The sequence below is a fragment of the Marasmius oreades genome, chromosome 11 (genome assembly GCF_018924745.1).
Source record: "Marasmius oreades isolate 03SP1 chromosome 11, whole genome shotgun sequence".
NCBI classification, from domain to species: Eukaryota; Fungi; Basidiomycota; class Agaricomycetes; order Agaricales; family Marasmiaceae; genus Marasmius; species Marasmius oreades.
Genome location: NC_057333.1, coordinates 1,762,769 through 1,782,144, shown reverse-complemented (window position 1 = coordinate 1,782,144; position 19,376 = coordinate 1,762,769). Strand labels below are relative to the sequence as shown.

Sequence of the window (19,376 nt, the reverse complement as noted above, 5' to 3'; positions counted from 1 at the left end):
TGTTAAGTTCTGCTATGAACGGTTCTGTGAAGACTACAAGTCTTCTAATAGTACAATCCCTTGATATGCCAGTGCATAGTAGAATGTAGAGAGTAGAACTTGGTGAATTACCGCTTAAGTCCTCTGCTCATAGTGTTCTACAGGTTTCAAACGGTCATACAGTTTTCTGACACAATCTATGGCTCTCTCTAACTGGTCTAGCTGCGCCTACGGCACATTCTACTAGCGGCACTAGCTTTAACTAGCAATTCGGGCTCACTCTAGTTCTTAATATGATAAATATCGCTCCGTAGCACTGTTTAAAGTGCAAAAAGAACCGTGTAGCATAGTCAACTAAGTCGCATTACCGGAAAGAAACCGTGTTGAACCAGTGTCTGGGGTAGGTTTCGACATTCACAGAAAGGGACGGTGACCTCTTGATGATCTGGATTTAAGGGTACTGTCAGTCAGTCTATGGAATATTGGCATCATGTAGAGGAACGTATGGTCATAGAGGTAACACTGGACCTTCGAATGACGAACCCGGCAAGTGCTCGATGAGCACAGTGGTTTAAATCCCCCAAAATGGTACCCTATGCTTCCAATTGTCTGATCCCTGTAGGTAAGAAAAGGTTCCAACAGGCTTGGGAGCATTTCCTTCCATCGGGTATCTAGCTTTTTGCCCTCAGGCTGAGTACCTGGCGCAATTTTTGAGAGGGAATCGGCAGGTATATCGTCAATGCTCGAATCATCAACCCTCAAATCATCAACTACCGCTTCTCCACAGCTAATCATCACATCCACCGGCATATGCAGAGCGTCTGAAGGGTCCTCCACATTCATCTCACTCATCCCTGTGTCCTGCATCGTGGCGGTATCATCTTCGTGATCTTTCAGTACAGCTTCTATGGCTGTTTTGTCGACAAGCGAGGCAGCGTGTTTGAGAAGCGTTTCCAATCTCTCTGCTAGCTTGCGTTTTCGTTCGGATTGGCCTGGAATGTGAACATAGGTATTAGCCTTAAGCTTGCTTTTCTTTACCAGGCTGCAATAGAGTGATTTGGAACGACGTGGTGGATTCATATCGGTCTAGAGTGAGTCGTATATCGCGACAGATGTGAGTAGAGCAGACACGTTATGTGGCATTGTTTGTGGTAATACAACGTGATTGTCGTGTACTGTCTAGGGAGAAGCTACGGAGAAGCAAGGAAAAGTGGATGTACTTCGGAAGCGGGACCTCTTAGGTCCATTTCCCACACGACTAAAACCCCACCTGACAGGGGGTTACGTCACCTGTCATGGCCCTGCCCAAGGTGGTCTGAGCTAAGTTCCTTGACCCCCGCTACAAGTTCATATGATCGACTACGTGTAAGCATGTTGCTTATGAACTTGTGGTTGGTCCTGTGAGTTCCATATATAGTGTCCGGTAATCAATAGCCTTACTGACTATTGATTATATTGCCTTTTGGTGTAGTAGCTAGCGCGGGGACACTGTGCTTGCTTGAACTACGAAGGAATCAAAATCCTTGGGATACTGTTGAGTTGATTGAAGGAATGGTGAAGCCTGCCCTACATTCAAAATGAGTGCCATGGTCCACCAATAATTTGACCAGTCCTAGTACCAGTTAATCCAAGGTCCGGGGACTTTTTCAAAGTCGTCCTGTCACATTCCTTGCCTAAAAAGTTCTTTCAGACACACATATGGCGGAATCGAGTTGGGGGTTCAGCGGGGAGCCTAGTATGTTTCGCGGTGACTCAAATAACAAGTTCAACTACAGGAGACCGAGAGAGGACTCAGGCTGCAGGACGCCGGTGGGGCCTGGGCAGGATACGCTTAGTTGATTTAGTTCAACGTCAACTGGCCTTTTTTCTCATCATTTTTTACTGATTCTTTGCAGCCTCAAGCATCCTTATGTTCCTAGTATCAAATAATACCCACATCAATGATTGAAACCTCCCCAAATCAAGAGGTGTACTCAGTGTAGAAGGGACGGCGTCGACAGAGGGAGACGACGGGGGGAAAAGGACGGAAAGGCTCCTCATATTCGTACATAACTAGTACTATATAAGGAAATACGGAATATGAAATACGTCTATCTCGGGATGGACGGCGATGCCGGAGTGACCACAGCCAACAACATTTGGCTGATCCTCAACACCCAGGATAATAAGTAGTATCGACTGGGATTGGACAGGACGAGAAAAAAGAAGTACAAGTCACAAAGGTACAAGTACATATACATTCCAGAAAGTGGAGCGGAAAATGTAAGGCTGCATCATAGGAACATGAATGTACAATAGCAACTGCCAGTTTGAGGAGACGAATCAGGATCTAAACATGTAGACAAAACCGGCGAAGTGATAGTCACATCACTGGCAGTGCATCTGCTAGAAGGAAGCACAACGGAGATGGGGAGTTGACGTGTTCTTACTATTCCTTAGTGATCACTGATACCCTGAGTCTGCAATCGTCTGTGTCCGATGGCTGGTCATAAGAGTAAGTGACAGTGCAGCACACTCTTGTAATGGTGAGATAGGGCTTACTACTTCATCTGAGCCCACCGAGTCTGTAGTACAAGTCCCGACAGATGAATCAGAGCACTGGCGTCGTTCCACTACATCATAAATCCGACCATCGAAAAACGCCTTGAGGACAAGGTCCAACCGGTTGCGCATGTACAACATTATGCTTTTATGGATCTCTTCTCTCCTTATGGTCCCCACAGACGATGGCGTTCTCCAGCCCTGGTATGTCTTCCCATGAGAGATTCCAGTATACAGGACAGTGCCCCTATCTTGAAGAAGCTCAAAGAGATTCTGGCAAAGAGCACATGCAAGCTTGGAGGTTCCAATATAATTGAGACTATTGAAGTTCGAGCGTGACTTGTTTAGCAGGAAGGCCGCCATTTGGACCTCGGCGTGAACATAACATTTCACAGAAGATGTTCCAGGATTCTTTGCTTTGATAGATTTGATGGCTTTGGTGATAAAACCCTGGACTCGCTGGTTGTGGGTATCATGCGCACTCTTCACAAACGTATTGGGACTAGCAGCATTTTGAATGACATGGATAAGGTGATCTTTGTTGAGGTTAACACATCAGCAACTTGCACAAATTACTGGTGAACTTTTCGGCTTTTTTTGGACTTTCCGCGGCTTTTCAGCTGGTGAGAAAAGTTCACCAGTTGGAAAAGCTGAAAAGCCCACCAGTCGAGCATAAGCAAAAAAATTACAGTTGAATTGATACATGTATTATGTAGAAAATAACTACGATTACACTGATATAAACTCAAACAAATGATGATCCGCAAATTTGTTTACAAAAAAGGACTGGAATGCATCTAACGAGGAAGAGTAATGAATGTTTTCCGGTAGGGGTGAAGCTCCATAAGAAGGGAGTAAATGTACGCCGCGTGCTATAGCGTCGAGGTGGATGACCTCAATGGTACGCCGGCCACGTTCGTCCTTCTCGGGGACCACCCTCCACATGCCAGTTTCGTCATCTGGCTCATCTCCGTATGGTTCGAACCAGTTTACAAGGGCACATGGATAATGTTCCTCACGGAAGTAGAACGAGAAAAGTAGGAGCACTCGGGCAACCCACATTCCTTGTAGCCCAGGTTTATCGTCGTCCAGAACAACGAGAGCCGTATCACGGCGTGCTCCATCACATCGCCATTGTGGGGTCGACCATATGCGCTCTGAATACATGCCACCTGCACCACAAAGATCGCTCGGGGCATAGAACCGAGCGACAGCAGAATGATAGACCGAAAATTTTCCAGAAAGAACTGGAAGCTGTTCAACAGGGATCCTGTGTAGGGGAACCTCGGATTGGGGGTTGAGTTGGTCGTAAAGGAATCGTTGTACAAGTTCGGGGAGAAGTGGCTGCTGGACATGTTGAGCGAGCTTTTGAAGACGACGAGGGTAGCCGCGTGCTGGTAAAGACATGTTAGAATACGGTAAAGATGGTCCAAATTTGTTCACGCACCTCGAGTTGCTGCCAGTTTGATTGATGACGTTGCTTTCGAACCAGAGACAGGACCAAGGTCAATGTTTTCGTCAGTCATTTCCTCAACCTCCTCCATAGCAACTGTCATTGCATCCAAGAAATCCTCCTCCTGCACCATCTGAGTGAAAAACAATGTGCTCCCTATCATCCACCCTCTCTTCTTCAGTTTTGCCCATAGCCCTTGGAGTTTCTCCCCACGACTTATAATCTGCAGCATCTGGCGCAGTGCGTTGAACCGGTTGGAACGGCGCCATGGCTCTTTCACAGCCTTGATGTGCTTCGACTCCGTGATGGACGAACAAAGCCCATTTGGCGAGCCAAACAAACGGATGCTACGAGGGTAATGTTGAAGCGAGTGTTGACGGGGGAGTGACGTGTCATCACGAACACCAGTTGTGACAAAGATTTGACGGTACATGTAGAAGCGGGATCGATGGAGTTCGAATGTTGCCAGGTCGTCAGTGGTGAGCGAGTTTTTTCGTGCAATATAACAACACTCCATGAAGGCAGACAGTGCCTTTACCATGTCAGACGGGACATAGCCTACGATAGCTGCAATATACACCTGTGAAATCATTAAAATACAAATGAGTGATAGAAACGAGTAGTACGCACCTTCATCAAAGCTTTTGAATCATCGCCTGTCCACTGATTGAAGTCACGTCCGTCAGGGAATCGTCTAAGACCTGGGAAAGCCGGCACGGCTGATATACTGATTGAACTATAAGGTCGGTAAATGATTTACGATGTTTTTTGAACTACGTACCGTCGATCTATGTCTTGTATGATGGCAAGTGCTTTGGGGGTTGGATATGTGGCCATGATGTATTCATTGATCCATGTCACGAGGTGGTCTTTGAATGTTCCTTTGATCAGTTGATGGAGAAGGTCGGGAGCCATGATTTCATGGATGTCTGCTCGGGGAAAATGATGAGTGAAGGGCTAACCGTCATGGGGTTGATTAACAAACATGGCTGATAATGAAAAAAACAAACTCACTACAACATCGACACGAACACCATAGTCATCCCAAAGGATCCCTGGGTCAAATACAGTGACCATGAATTCTCTAATGCTCCGGCTTCGAAGATGGACATGGGTTGTATTGTCGAGGTTGTCGGGCTGGGCATCACATCTACCTCTGTTAGAACTTGAGAAATGAATTTTTTCGAAGATAAAACTTACTTTGGGCACCACCCTGAAACGATACCAGAAAGCCAAACTTGTTCGGGATAGTCAGCAATATATGGGCCAATTCCATATACTGCCTTGCGGTAGTGGCCATCAGCACAGAGAAGTACCTCTGGCCGCTCCATACCTGACCGTAAAGGCTCGTACATCAGGGTTAAGCATGCGTGGTAGAGCTGGCGAGAAAAGCGTTGATATTCAATTGTTTTCCTATGCTTCTTAGATGCTATTTGTATACGTGAGTATGAGATAGAACTTACTGAAAATTTGAGCTTACTTTTTGGAATAGGAATGAATCCACCTGGTAGAACACCTGGTCCATGGGCTCGTCGTGCAGCATTGGTGATGTTAGATGGAGACATGTACCAAGGATGATACTCTTGGTGGCCAGTAGCGACTGACACGGTTGTCTTGTCACTTCCCGCTACCAATGCGACGAACATGGATCCGTGAGTTGATGGATCCTTTGAAATCTTGTCCTGTTAACAATGATATTGAGTACCTGACTCGGAGATAGAGGTAGAGCTGTAATACATACTGATTGCATCCACGCCCAGTCGCCTGACATCACATTAGAATAAACCCGCTTTCCGTCCTTGTTGAATTGGCGATACGCTGAGAAATTCATCTTGCCTTCGAAATGTGAATTGGCAAGTTGCTCCTTGAGTAATTGGCGGGAATCTCGAAAATGGAGTTCGTAAGTTTCGGTCATCCACCGTGGAGGACTAGGAGGACGTGGGCCAGTATACTTCAGATGGTAGGTTTTCCATGGTACAGCATTCTCACGTATCTTGTCGATACATGAGTACATATCCCTTGCTGTGGACCACGGAATATCCCCGCCATACTTCCATACCGCTGCTGCCCACATGTCCAGTGCTTTATTGATTTCGGTGGCAGAGCTTTGGGCCTGCACAAAGTGATAGTGAGCAAAATCAAAAGTAAGCCGGTCCTCGAATGGAGCCCAAGCCTCGGGATTGTCAGGATGTGGTAGGGGCGGTGGTTGTGGGGGTGCATTTCCTGGAAGAAAGTTTCCTTGTTGATCACAAGGCCTGCCTTTATATTAGCATCGTGCTCGTGTCAGTCATCTTGGATGGTAAAGAGCCAGAACTTACCAGAGAGTAAGGGATGGCGTTGGTAAGTAAAGTCTGGATCATCGTTGCTTGCTCTGGGTGGTGGTGTGATGGGTCGGTGCTTAGCAAGGGAATGCCTTGTCAATCCGCTACGGCTTTTACAAACCATAGCGCACTGCTGGCATGTATAGCTTCGCTGATAGAAGTGATGCCGAAACATCGTACTTGGAGGAAAGACAGAACTGGGAAAACAAAGTTGGTTAAGTGACAACTGGGATAACGAGAGTGCCACGTACCAGAAAAATCCTCAGCAACGCGTGTCACAACCTAACATCCTCTGAGTCACCATCCTGTTCCACACCCACATTCTTTTTTCCCCTTCCTGACCATAACCATTCCAACACCCATTCCTTTACATTCCAATTTTTCATCATGGCTCCGAAAAGAAAAAAACCCGCAACCAAGAAAGCCAAAAACGTCCAAGAAGTTGATTCTGGTAGTCAACCCCCAACAAAGAGAAAACGCGGCGGTAAAAAAATTGATCCTGACGCCATGGACATTGATGATCCTGGTACTGCTGACAGCCAGATGACTGTACCAACAAGGTCTATGCGCACACGAAAAGCGCTCCCAACTGCACCTCGGGACCCTCTTCCTGCTCGGGATGGTCGCAACTCCCATCCCGGGCTGATTGTTGCTCCACGCTCAAAGCGGACTTCTGGACAGGTCGCTGCCGAGAAGGTAGCTAAAGACAACGCCTGGTTAGCTGCAGAAGCTACCCATGCTGCAAATATGACTCAACTAAGCGAAATGTTTGCGGCTGAGGAGACTGGCCGGGAGATGGAAGAGAATTTGATTCCAACGCAAAAGCCTAGAGAGAATGAACCAAGTGGTCTGGATATAGAGGCAGAGAGCGAAGATGAGGAGCCTTCTAAAGTGAAAACGGTAAGTGCTTGAACCACAATATCTCGGTGAGTTGGCAAGTGACTTGTACTCACCAAGTTTTAAGGGCCGCAAGAAAAAACCTGTTAAGGGAGAAACTCGGGCTCTGGTGGAGGGGGTGGAGAAGGCACTTGAGATTGAAAGACTGGAGAGTAGGCTTGAAGCCCTCCGAAGAGGGGAAACAAAAGCTACAATAGACAATGTAGTTGAGGCGAAGAAGTGAGTTAGAGTCCACTGACGATTATTCCTCAGTTGACGTGACGTTGACAGTATGACATCTTCGAAACAAGTCAAAAATGACCCAAATGTGGTGATTTATTTCATATTTATTTACAGAGGCTGAAAATAAATCGATAAACCCTTTTGAAGCACAATTAATTTACCATTAATCAGATAAATGATTAATATCGCTTAATTACTTTTAAATAATTAATAATTAATCGTCAACAAGGGTTTTTCTCTGCCACCGTTAATAGAGAAAAGGTAGCAGCGAAACTCATCTTGTTGTATATCCAAGTCAATGTTTTCTGGATTATCTATGGAACTGTATTGATGCTTCACAAAGAGGGAAGTTGCAGGTAATCAATACATTACGGCACGAATCGTACCAGTATGGTTCGCACAGCCACCCTCAAGTCACATGTGGAAATCAGCATGAATCATACAGCCACTCTCAAGTCTATTCCTTGTGTTTTGGGTACTTCATGTGGCATTAGGATGTAAGAATTTACTCAATAATATGTCTGGGTTCTAACCCTACCACTATCTGCACAGAGACTTATCATGGTAGCCTTATGATTCCAATTTTTTTTAACCTTTCCCACGCAGGTATTACGGCATGAATTATACCAGTACAGTTCGCACAGCCACTATTGTAACTTGAACAACCACCACCATGTACGACAAATTGACGACGAATCAGGGTAAACTTCTTCAATATCTTCTTTCCTTTCTCCAGATATGCAGCGTGTTTACCAGGTTCAATTTTAAAGACAGAACAGTTAGTTATTACTCTCGTGGTCTTGCTCATAAGTACTTAGCAATGCTATGTCCATTATTGGCTACTACCTACCCTCGTGATCAGGCTTATCCTTGACTTAACCTGTGGCTCCGATCAAGGCACCAACGTCAATGTCACGTCAATGTCACATCAACTGAGGAATAATCGTCTGTACCCTCAAGTGAGTTACATTCACGCCGTCAACACGTCACAGTAAACACTTCACGCACCAAACAACAGAAAACCTTCACGTGTTGCACCTCCCACCGGTCTCTTGCCTTCATTCAAACCCAGATTGTCGACAGCACCACCTAAAGAGTTAAAGAGGCAAACTAGTAAAACTAGTTCTAGGACCTCTGTACTAAGCAAGACCTCACAAGAAGATGGCGGGTTGCAAGAAATCGATATCCAGGATTTGCGGCCACATAGCAAGAGTCAAGTAGCCACTGGAAGTTTAGTGGAGAATGTGGAGGATGGCGGCGATCAGGTGCTCTTCAGTTCTTTTTCTTCAGAACATTGTTGACCCCGCCTAAGTTTCTTGCCTTGTGCGAGGAGCACGACCTCTCTGGTATAGATAGTCCGGACTCTTCCGATGATGAAAGCGACCACCTCCCAACTCAACTTCAGTTCTCGAATGTATCTGCTACAGTAGTCAAGACACCCGTTTCCTCAGCCACGGTTCACAAGGCACCAAAAGGCAAGACTGCGAGCTCAAGGACACCAATGTCAATACCCAGCACGCCCAACGTCTCAGACGAGCCACTGTCGCTTCCTACATGGGCAGTGAGGAAATGGCGTGTCGAATTCTTGCAAACATTATACTCCCGATGGATGGCCGATGATAATCCTTTCGCAAACTTCAGAAAAGGGGATACGAAGTTGACAGAGATAATTCAAGAGGTGGTTGATGCCGTATACATCGATGAAGAATATACAGTCGATGGATCCAAAGACGACGCCATCTATCATATTGTGAGGTTTTTCATTCATTTTGAAGTACACAGAGAGTCTTACGAGTGTCCGTGCTACGGTTCAGGCCTATGACCGTGTCCGTGAAAAAATATCCGGTATAGGGCGATACACGCTCACCCTTGTCAAGCAACATTTCGAACAGCAATATTACAAAAACAAACCAACTCGAATCAGGAAGTATGCTAAGTGGGCTATGAAACCAAACGGCCCTGGAATTTGTGAAGAGCCCGCACCCCAGCCCCTTTCTTCATTGTCAAGCTCGGATCCACTGTATCAGGTACGTTCTCAGGTGTAACCTCTTATCTCTTCGTAACTGATGTTGTTCTTTTAGAAAGCACGCGGCATCTGTCTATCGCCATTCATGGTTGATACCATGAAGGAGTTCATACGGCATGGGGCAGGATCTGTCGAGTATCATGGAAACTTTATCGGTTTGGTTGCACTATCAGCAGCAGCAGTGAGTGGCCCATTTTTACATTTGGTTAGTACAAAACTCAACTTTACTTACAGGTAACCCGGGCATTCAGAATGTACTCAATCGACGGCATATTCACGAAGTCGGCAGGTTCTGACTTCGCCGAGGTTTATTGGAATGACGTCGTACTCTCGTTCATTGCCAGCGCAAAGACCTTTTCCGGAAACCAATGGCAGCGTATCAGAGACAAACTTGGTGTCGCCGAGGGGGAATCTGATCTCGGCCATCCCATCCAACCCAAAGTTGAGGTTTCGTTCTACGACACTGTTGCTGAGCTTTACACCCCGAGCAGTCCATGAAATCTGGTACTGTTTTACTGTTCACCTGCCCGTTCATCCGACTCCTCTCCTACAATACATGCAATCCGAATTTCTAGTATCTCATTTCCCCCACCTGCACTCGTTCAATCCACCTCGTTCCTCACGATCCTTTCCGTAGTCTATGCATCAGCATCCTAATTATCATTTGCTTCCCCATTCTTTTATTTATAATATCGCTGACTATATTCATATCTATTATCTACCATACAAAGAAATCTAATGTTTTACTGTAAAGATGGACTTGCGGACTTGTCAGGACTGTTTGACTGGCGGGCTGGTGCCGGGTGCGCTGGTGAGAGCTTGCTGAACCGAGAAAGTAGGGAACTTTTTGAAAACACGACATAGGTGGTGGCTGGTGACTTGTCGACTTGTACAAGCCCCAAAAAGCCGTAAAAAGTCCCCACAAGTAATTTGTCAAGTTGCTGATGTCAGCAACGTCTTGCTCCTCGGCATAATGGTTTGTATTGAGAACTTGAAAGCGAGGGTTCTGAGGATTGAGGATGCGATGAACAGTTATCTTTCCCGCCAATTTGACGAGGAGTCGGGCGTTAAGGAAGGGCAGCATGACCTTTCGTGACCATCGAGTGGGCAGCAGGTCGCATCCAGTTCCCGCTTGATAGTAGAGTTATTGTTAACTGAAATTTCAACTGAATATATGCAAACCACGAACCTAGTAGTGTCTCTACCGATTGGAATAGACCATTCGATTCAAAATACCCGTCCTGTTGCCAGCGCAGAGCCTGTGCGTAGAGCTTCCCTGCGACAACTTTCCTGCTTTCTTTGGTTTTCGCAACGACAGCTTCTTGGTATAGCGACTTGATTTCTTCAACACTAGTCTTGAATTTGATGACTTGAACATGTTGGTTCTTCGAATATTTAGAGACCAGAGATATAGCCTCCTCGAGAGCTGGGGAGTCATGCCGCTTCATGAGGGAAGCCAAAAGCCTGGGCCAGCCATGCAAGATTAAGTCTGTGCAAAGTTCTTCGGTGATTTGTTCCTTCTCCGAGCTGGACGCAGTAGATGCCCTGTTCATCTTCTCCAATATAATACGCAGCTGCCTCTCTGTCAACCTAGGGTCTTCGGGCTTGTTAGAGGCAAATGCGTATTCGACTGTCTTGAAACTAAGGTCCTCATTTAGCTCGAAGTGTGAGATTGCAATTGCCGCTACGTTTCGAACTGTCTTCAAGGAGCAGGCTGCAAGAGTATCATGGAACACTCTAACGTTTTTGTCGACCTGTTCGCTGAGAGAGGAGTAGATTGGTTCTTCTGATCGAAAGTTAGGGTATGCGTGTAATATGGCCTTCAGTTCTTCGAATCCGTCTGACATGGTGAGCGAGGGACTGGCTTGAACCACAGTTTGGTGCCAGTGGCGGGCTTAGCTCAGATTCCCACGGTCTCTTAAGCTTCCTCTACCACCATGCCATACGAAGACCCTGTGTCGGTCTGCGACAATCCTCAGCTTCTCTTGAAGCTTATTACAACCGAGTCCCACTTCGACCATCAATTGTCCCAGTTTCCTTATGGCATCTCGCGACTACGCCCAGGATCTGACGCCCCTCTCTTGGATATCGTAGCCTCCTTCGTCGCTAACCGTCACAATCAGTTTGTCGCAGTCTTCGCATCAACTCGAGAGCAACAGGCCATTGGTACCTTAGAGACCACCCTCTACCTTTTCGGCGATACTCCTTCAACAACTCAGTCCTACCTGCAGTCCATTTTCACCTTGCTTAGGGGAATACAACCACCCGTCCAGGAGCAAAAGAAGATCATGAATTCGATATCGAAGGTTGTCTATAATCAAACTTGGGAACGATGGACTTACTACCTTCAAAGGGTAATCAATAGTCTGGAATTTATCGAGGAGAAAGCAACAGAACTCGGTCTCGAATGGCAGCTTGGTGATCCCAGCCGTGGACCGTTCTCGGATATAAGAGCTCTTGGTGAGGTACTCACGATGAGCAGGGAGGAAGGGGTCGCATTTGCAGTCCCAATGATTGCCAGGCTTTACCACAAATGGAAGGCAGAGAAGCGTTTTGAGACCAAGCTATCACGGCACTCTAGAGAGCCTCTTGGATTGTTTCCTTATATTGAGTCCGCTGTAGGGAACAGTGAGTGTTTCGAGTCTCTCCATAGATGCAGTTAGTTGATATGAGCCAAAAGAACTGGGTCTCTCGATTCCTTTCTGCCAGTGGATCTCGAAGATCCTTTCGGTCTACACGCACAGTGCCGCCCTGGTCCGTTTAAAGTCTTTCAAAATCATTCAAGGAACAGTAAACATCGTCACTATTCCTCCCTTGAGCCTTGTACCAAATTCTCCTTCTCCCGTCATCACCCTCGATATCGTCAAGCCCGCTGTTTTACACACTCGGATCACTCATGGAGGTCTTGCGACGATGGAATACTATCGATGGCACGATCCGATATATGACGACGCAGCACACCAGTTTTCCGAGTGGAGTACCGAAAAACTGCAGACGTCGGATCGGACGGGTGTTTATCATCCGCACTACGAGGTCCAAGCACTCGCTTACATTCATGAACACGGCTTGAGGGACGTTTATCCTTACATCGCTTCCTCCGATCTTCCCTGTGGAACATGCAAGCTTCTGATTGAGATGTATTATGATATTCGAGGCACAGGGGCCCTACAGATGGCTTCGAATCTTCAGTTGAATGACACATGCCCGATCCCACAGTTTGAGGGAGAGTTTGGGGAGAAATTCCGCAAGATGTTCTTGGGCAATCTAGAGGGGAAAGTGGCCTGGACAGCCATCAAGTGGATCGGTCAGCTACCGGTCCCAAATGGCTATTGGAGGGAACGTAAACGGAGTTTTGCATCACGAACTGTCGTCGAGTCCGAGTCATTGCCACGGAAGCTCCTTGCCGCCGAAGGTGAATCCATGTTAATGAGCTCTTGATACTGATTTCTTGTTGTGGTCACGATGGTGATGTCTGTCCTATTCCGAATACCTAGAATATCTCCGATGCATTCGAACATAGAAGGAAGTTCCTTTCTGTACCGAGGTGCTTTCTATCAATGCTACTTATGTTTCCTGTGTATGATAGTCGAGAATAAAACACGAGTCGCATCAAGGTTAGTCGTTGGACCTGTGCCAGACCAATCTACTCGCACTAATAGATAGAGATCTTTTCCGATTCAAGTTTCAAGAGTCGGCCGTCGATTGCAGTACTGAGCAAGATGGGTGTGGGTGGTAAGGGTCGAACGGGTCGCGAAGTGGGAGTTCTGGCCGGGGCAGAGCATGGAGGGGAGGGTAAAGGTCGACTGGTGTCTGGTAGAGGTCGACTAGTGTCTGGTACTGTTAATGTGATTGACCCTTCGCTTTGGGCACGTGCTGCATGAGGTGTTTTCGTCCAAAGAGGTCGTTGTGGTAGAACACGGTCTTCCGACCTCGTTCTACGTATAGAGTGTAAGGTTTCCATTGGACAAGTGGCGGCCGCTTGACAAAAGCTTCGAGTTGGTTACTGCTTTAGTCGCCGGGCAGTCATCAATACCGTCGCAACGCCGGACCGGTACCCGTGATCACAAGGAGCTGCTTGCAAGATTAAAATTTACAACGTACTTCAGGCTAGCTGGATCCTCTTGCCGTTGTTGCGCATGGCCCTCTATTTCCTTACGTGTTCAGAAGCACAACTGTCCCTACCGCCTACCCGAGTATGCTACACAATAAGATTCGAGACTGCTTGCGACCGAACACTTCAACACCACGCATAGTATATCGCAGAGTATGTTACATCGTATCGAGGTCCGTTCCCGTAGGGGAATCGTAGGATCTGGAGACGAATGAGGAGAAGAGAGGTAACGGAAGTGAGAAAAACCTTAACATCTTTCATTTTTCGTGTCTTGTAAGACACGAAGTTGAAATGATGTCCTATGAACTTCAGATAAAGTTCTCCCATTCTCGAGGTCGCTTGGTCGTTTCCATGGCTGTTCTATCCCATACTTGGCTTCACGCGAGGCCGGTTTACTCCAGTTGCGTTCGAATCTCATCAATACGAACAAGTCGCGTTATCATGAGAGAATGTACGATAGAGAATAAACTTACCTCAAAGTCAATGACGTTGTTCCCTATCCTGCGGGCTGACCTGCGTCCAACCTTTACTTCTCTCAATCTCTCGAATGGAACTCTTACGCTCTGTTTCAAGACGTCTTCCAACGGGTTCAGACTTTTCCAAAGCGTCTTCTAGTAAAGAATGCATGTGGGCTTCGGCTTCATGGTGACAATTTGAAGGAAGTGGCTTGAGTAGGATTTGAGGCGTTGTGTTCCGAGGGGGGGGAAGAATTGTATATGGGTATGGGTATGTAAAGTTTTGCGTAGATGAGATGGGGTAATGGGACGTTGCGACGGTGGTAATCGGAACGACAGTTGCATTGATATTCGAAGGGCTCTTTCCGACCTTAATTTAAGTTCAGATGTCAATGTTTCCCCCGTTTGTTTGAGAGATAAAGACACACATTTCAGGTGGTATTGCTCAAACCGACGTCACGAGAAGCGATCGAAAATTCTAACGCTTGTGCTGTGACAAGCCTGGCGCAAAATCAAGTCCTTCGTCTGCTGCTCAATGTCGATGAAGATCTTAATTTAAAAGGCCAACAACTTCTCTGTCGAGAGTGCGTCACATCTGCACTGTCCGTCCGATGATAATCGAGGCTGTGAAGATCATCGGGAAGGCCAGTTCAAACGCAATGACTACGGGACAACGGACTCGAAGTGTTGTTAATTCGTTGCCGGATTCCTGTGGATGTGATGCCGACTGAAGCCACTTGTGCCTCTCCGATTACTACAAGCCCCGGTCTTGCGAAGTACGTGGTAGTAGGGTCGTGAACTGTTGGGGTTCCGGATTCAGAGAATCGATTGCTTTCACGTCCCCTTCGTTCAAATTTCCCCCCTGTCCCACCGCATCGTTCGAGACATGTATCGAAAAGTGACAATAAGTTTCAGGTATCTGGATACCGCGGTAAGCACAAGTAGGAAATCTTTAAAGATGGCTATAAAACTGACTTTTCTCCTGTATATTCCTTAATAAGAATTTCGGCACGACTTACGTCCACCATGTCGAGTTCTCCCTTCAGCTTGTGCCGACCAGAAAATAAGAAATGTCCTCCATCGATTGTACTCCGCCTTTGAGACCTCGATCTGACGTGTCGAAAAGGTTGAGATCGTATTAATTCAAGGTTCATTCACGTAAGAAAAGTATGTGATGAGGTGTAAGCTGGTGTAGGTCCAAGATGTGAGAACGCGTCACGCGCGCACTCCAGCGTCTCTGAAATCGAAAACCCTACGCGAACTTCTACACGATATTGCAAGACTTCCTCCAGAACTGCTCTTCGGAGTAGTTTATTCTCCGTTGTCAAGGAAACCTCATCGCCTGAACTTCTAATCGTCTAATCCCAACATTGACCGACCTATCTCGCCCATCACGGCTAAAGAAGCATTGTATGACCTAGAAGTTGAAATAATCGATATCGGCCTGGTCAGGATCACTGAGTATGCTGTAGAGTCGTTATGACTGTCAGGTTCTTTCTACATCGTTCTTAGGGTTGTTACAGTATTACAGTCCAATATGCAATCTGAATCTGCGTAACGAGATGCTGCCCTAGGAAACGGTGGCTTGGGTCGTCTTGCTGCCTGTTACTTGGATTCAGGCGCTTCTCAAGTTGGTATACGCTATCTTATCTCGATTCCACCAAGTTCAATGTTCGCAGGAATTACCGTTGTGGGGATATGGGCTTCGATACAAATACGGCATTTTCCAACAGGTTCGTCTTTCGAAAATAGCCGAGGAGAACTGGGTCTCATGCCCTTTTTCTAGCTTATCTCGCCGGAAGGTGCACAGCTCGAGGTACGCAACCTTCATCTGTTGCTTGTAATCTTGACCTTATTGGTAGCGATAGGCACCCGATCCATGGCTCGATAATCAGAATCCTTGGGAGGCAAGTAAAATCAGACGGGGTAGAGTTTTGACCCTGACGTGTACCACCGTAGCTTCCTCGTCTTGACGTCACCTACGAAGTTCGATTCTATGGCTACGCTGAACGTCTCAACGATGGAACTGGCCGTTCTGTCTGGACTGGAGGTCAAGAAGTTCTTGCCGTCGCTTACGATGTTATGATTCCCGGATGTTACACCAAGAACACCAACAATTTAAGGTTATGGGAGAGTAAGCCAAAGCGAGGCTTCGACCTGAACTCGTTCAACGGTTGGTTGATCAAATCTCGAGTTTCACATCTCAATGTTGAACGATCGTTTTGCCCATCCATAGCTGGTGACTACGAACGGGCTATCGAGTCATCGAACAGTGCCGCCGCTATTACGTCTGTTCTTTATCCCAACGATCACACGTGCGTATCGAGCTCTCTCTGAATTCTTTTTCTTACTCTCCCCTTTCAGATCGTGTAAGCTCGAGCCAGATTGCCGTTGTTCTGTTTTCTTAAACTCCTTTTAGTTGGAAAGGAGCTGCGTTTGAAACAACAATAGTGTGTCGTGATTGCCATTGATACTCTCCCTTTTGCAAACTTTTTTCTTCGTAGCTTCTGGACTGCTGCCAGTCTAGCTGATATTCTTCGCCGATTCAAGAACATCGGAAAACCGCTCAGCGCATTCCCTGATTGCAAGTTGTATTTCTATCGGGTCTCTGTCTGGTCCTGATTCTCCTTTCCTAGATGTTGCCATCCAACTCAACGACGTACGTTCATCCTATGGGAAATTAGCGTGTGCTGATCGATGTCTACCTGCAGACCCATCCAACGCTTGCCATTCCCGAACTCATGCGTATACTAATTGACGAAGAGGAAACACCTTGGGACGACGCATGGAATATCGTCACGAACACGTTCTTCTACACCAACCACACCGTGCTCCCTGAGGCGCTCGAGAAGTGGCCTGTACCATTGATGGAACACCTATTGCCAAGGTATGCACGAGATTACTGTATCATGGTCTCGTATGAATTCATCATTCCCTTGTTTCCCCTCAGGCACATGCAAATCATCTACGATATTGTAAGTTCATGCTGACTTCTTTGGAGACTTCCGTTGAACTAATCGAACGCTCCGATATAGAACATGTAAGTTGCTCGAATTATTTTGATTCAAATGAGCTGCTGCCAATGGTCATCCCTTGGACAGGTACTTCTTACAAGCAGTCGAGAAGAAGTTTCCGGGTGATCGGGACCGCCTCGCTAGAATGTCTTTGATTGAAGGTGCGTTCGCCCGAGCCAACGCCGGGATACGAGGGACTCATGTATGATCAACAGAGGGCTTCCCTAAACAAGTCAGAATGGCGTTCCTTGCGTGCATTGGTAGCAGAAGGGTAAATGGCGTCGCTGAGCTGCACAGTGAACTTGTGAGGACAACCATCCTCAAAGACTTTGTCGAATTCGAAGGCCGTAGCAAGTGAGATGTCTGATAAACTTATGTCCCCGAATTCTCCACTCACCTGTTTCCTCTTGCAAATCAGGTTCAGCAATGTTACTAACGGAAGTCAGTCAATATCCATCCACTATTTGCTTTTACTGACATGTTCCTCTGCGTTGTAATCTCAGTTACGCCTCGTCGCTGGTTAGACCAATGCAACCCCGAACTGAGTGCGCTTATCTCCAAGACTCTCGGTCTTCAGAAGCCTGTCTGGCTTAAGGACCTCTTTAGGCTCGAAGGTCTACTCAAACTCGTCGAGGACAAAAAATTCCGAGACGAATGGGCGGCCATCAAACAAAGGAACAAGGAGAGACTTGCAAATCTGGTCAAGACTACACTTGGATTCACGGTCAACACGAACGCGATGTTTGACGTTCAGATTAAGAGGTTACACGAGTATAAGGTGAGTTGATGTTCATAATTAGGGAACCCACAACTCAGATACGCCTTGTGGTTTATTCGATTATAGCGACAAACTTTGAACATCTTTGGAGTTATCTATGTCAGTCAACACTTTCCTATCTTCAAGTTTGACAGTCCATTCACCGTTCTCTTTTATACCACAGAGGTATCTGACGCTGAAGAAGATGTCAGCTGAGGAGAGGAAGAAAGTTAACCCACGCGTCGTGTTCTTCGCTGGAAAGGCGGCCCCCGCATGTAGGCTTTTCTTTTTCTTTTGACCTTGTAAGAAGAGCGCTGATTGTTCCGAAAGACTACATCGCCAAATTGACCATCCGCCTTATTGTCAATGTCGCCCGAGTGATAAACGACGATCCTGAAACCAAAGACCTTCTCTCCCTTTACTTCCTTCCTGACTACTCTGTCTCCCTCGCCGAAGTGCTCATCCCAGCTTCCGATATCTCTCAACATATCAGTACAGCTGGAACAGAGGCTAGCGGTACGAGTAACATGAAGTTCTGTTTGAATGGTGGATTGTTGGTGGGTACCGTTGATGGAGCCAATATCGAGATTGCGGAAGAAGTCGGAGAGAGCAATGTTTTCTTCTTTGGCCATTTGGCGCCGTAAGCTCCAAGATTGCTTCTCTATGAGCGCGGCTTACTCAACTGTCTCCAATTTTTCTTAGTGCCGTCGAAGATCTCCGCTACCAGCACGTTTATCATCCCGTCCCGATTGAGGAGAAGTGTCCCGCATTGGCAAATGTTCTCAATACGGTTTCTGGAGGAATGTTTGGAGACGGAGGTGTTTATGACCCGTGAGTTCTCGGTCGACCGAATGCCCATGGTTCAAATCAACTCATTTAACATTTCTCTTTTTAGTCTCTTGAATACCATCCGTCAAGGCGACTATTATCTCTTATCGGACGACTTTGATTCCTATATTGCGGCCTTGGATTTGGTGGACGAGGCTTACAAGGACAAGGATGAGTGGGTCAAGAAGAGCATTAGGACTACTGCCAAGGTTCGTTCGGGCTTCGTAAAATGAAGACTTATCTGTTACTGATACCGGGCTGTAGATGGGTAAATTCAGCTCTGACAGAGCGATTAACGAATATGCAGAAAGTTTCTGGAATTTGGAGGCTATCAAGGTGCCTCAGTGAACGAAAAGGCACGGATTGGGAATTAGCGATTAGCGTGGTAAAAATGAGATTAAAACGACATTTACCTGTTCTGTTTACAACAAAAGCCGTGCTGAGAGAGAACTTGTAGAGGTCAATACAACTTGGTATTAGATGGTGGATTGCTGATGAATTGATATGAAGCCTTTTTGGTTTTCCTCTCGTGTTCCTCGGCTCGCATTGCTTACGCCCAGGCTTACTACAAAATCTTGTCATGAAGCTTCAGGTTCTCCCCGGCCTCGAGGCCTGCCGATCGTTTCCAGTAGTCCCATGGCATCGTTGCATTTACATGAGGCCGATCTACCCGAGCAGCCCGTTCGAATCTCTTCAATACTTGCCCGCCTGTCTAAGAAAAACTCGCACCGTCCTAGGTTGGGTGCATAGTGGAGATCAAGCGGCTTCGACG

General features: G+C 46.7%; 8 protein-coding genes across 8 annotated transcripts; 5 read left to right on the top strand and 3 right to left on the bottom strand.

Annotated features, from left to right (window-relative positions):
• Window positions 1-442: 442 nt before the first annotated feature.
• On the bottom strand, window positions 443-1,059 carry E1B28_003360 (uncharacterized protein; the record flags this gene model as incomplete). The annotated part of the gene is made up of 2 exons (XM_043160337.1): window positions 443-451; window positions 523-1,059. 2 exons carry the CDS (start codon window positions 1,057-1,059, stop codon window positions 443-445), a joined length of 546 nt encoding a protein of 181 aa, XP_043002293.1.
• Window positions 1,060-3,249: 2,190 nt separating this feature from the next.
• E1B28_003359 (uncharacterized protein) lies at window positions 3,250-6,418 on the bottom strand (the record flags this gene model as incomplete). The annotated part of the gene is made up of 9 exons (XM_043160336.1): window positions 3,250-3,914; window positions 3,968-4,553; window positions 4,604-4,700; window positions 4,755-4,930; window positions 4,988-5,129; window positions 5,174-5,402; window positions 5,454-5,655; window positions 5,715-6,232; window positions 6,292-6,418. The coding sequence occupies 9 exons, from the start codon at window positions 6,416-6,418 to the stop codon at window positions 3,250-3,252; spliced, it is 2,742 nt and encodes a 913-aa protein (XP_043002292.1).
• A 263-nt stretch (window positions 6,419-6,681) lies between these two features.
• On the top strand, window positions 6,682-7,414 carry E1B28_003358 (uncharacterized protein; the record flags this gene model as incomplete). The annotated part of the gene is made up of 2 exons (XM_043160335.1): window positions 6,682-7,194; window positions 7,259-7,414. 2 exons carry the CDS (start codon window positions 6,682-6,684, stop codon window positions 7,412-7,414), a joined length of 669 nt encoding a protein of 222 aa, XP_043002291.1.
• A 983-nt stretch (window positions 7,415-8,397) lies between these two features.
• On the top strand, window positions 8,398-10,198 carry E1B28_003357 (uncharacterized protein). Its single transcript, XM_043160334.1, has 5 exons — window positions 8,398-8,678; window positions 8,726-9,163; window positions 9,228-9,440; window positions 9,495-9,620; window positions 9,674-10,198. The coding sequence occupies exons 2-5, from the start codon at window positions 8,915-8,917 to the stop codon at window positions 9,935-9,937; spliced, it is 852 nt and encodes a 283-aa protein (XP_043002290.1). The 5' UTR covers window positions 8,398-8,678; window positions 8,726-8,914; the 3' UTR covers window positions 9,938-10,198.
• A 308-nt stretch (window positions 10,199-10,506) lies between these two features.
• Window positions 10,507-11,286, bottom strand: E1B28_003356 (uncharacterized protein; the record flags this gene model as incomplete). Its single annotated transcript, XM_043160333.1, has 1 exon — window positions 10,507-11,286. One exon carries the CDS (start codon window positions 11,284-11,286, stop codon window positions 10,507-10,509), a length of 780 nt encoding a protein of 259 aa, XP_043002289.1.
• A 90-nt stretch (window positions 11,287-11,376) lies between these two features.
• On the top strand, window positions 11,377-12,877 carry E1B28_003355 (uncharacterized protein; the record flags this gene model as incomplete). The annotated part of the gene is made up of 2 exons (XM_043160332.1): window positions 11,377-12,067; window positions 12,120-12,877. 2 exons carry the CDS (start codon window positions 11,377-11,379, stop codon window positions 12,875-12,877), a joined length of 1,449 nt encoding a protein of 482 aa, XP_043002288.1.
• Window positions 12,878-13,158: 281 nt separating this feature from the next.
• On the top strand, window positions 13,159-13,320 carry E1B28_003354 (uncharacterized protein; the record flags this gene model as incomplete). Its single annotated transcript, XM_043160331.1, has 1 exon — window positions 13,159-13,320. One exon carries the CDS (start codon window positions 13,159-13,161, stop codon window positions 13,318-13,320), a length of 162 nt encoding a protein of 53 aa, XP_043002287.1.
• Window positions 13,321-15,674: 2,354 nt separating this feature from the next.
• Window positions 15,675-19,008, top strand: E1B28_003353 (uncharacterized protein; the record flags this gene model as incomplete). Its single annotated transcript, XM_043160330.1, has 21 exons — window positions 15,675-15,738; window positions 15,808-15,821; window positions 15,874-15,912; window positions 15,965-16,178; window positions 16,242-16,320; window positions 16,370-16,374; window positions 16,425-16,455; window positions 16,510-16,615; window positions 16,690-16,892; window positions 16,956-16,980; window positions 17,041-17,045; window positions 17,107-17,180; window positions 17,235-17,373; window positions 17,438-17,460; window positions 17,523-17,797; window positions 17,864-17,896; window positions 17,961-18,051; window positions 18,107-18,416; window positions 18,479-18,607; window positions 18,672-18,813; window positions 18,869-19,008. The coding sequence occupies 21 exons, from the start codon at window positions 15,675-15,677 to the stop codon at window positions 18,950-18,952; spliced, it is 2,085 nt and encodes a 694-aa protein (XP_043002286.1). The 3' UTR covers window positions 18,953-19,008.
• Window positions 19,009-19,376: the final 368 nt, after the last annotated feature.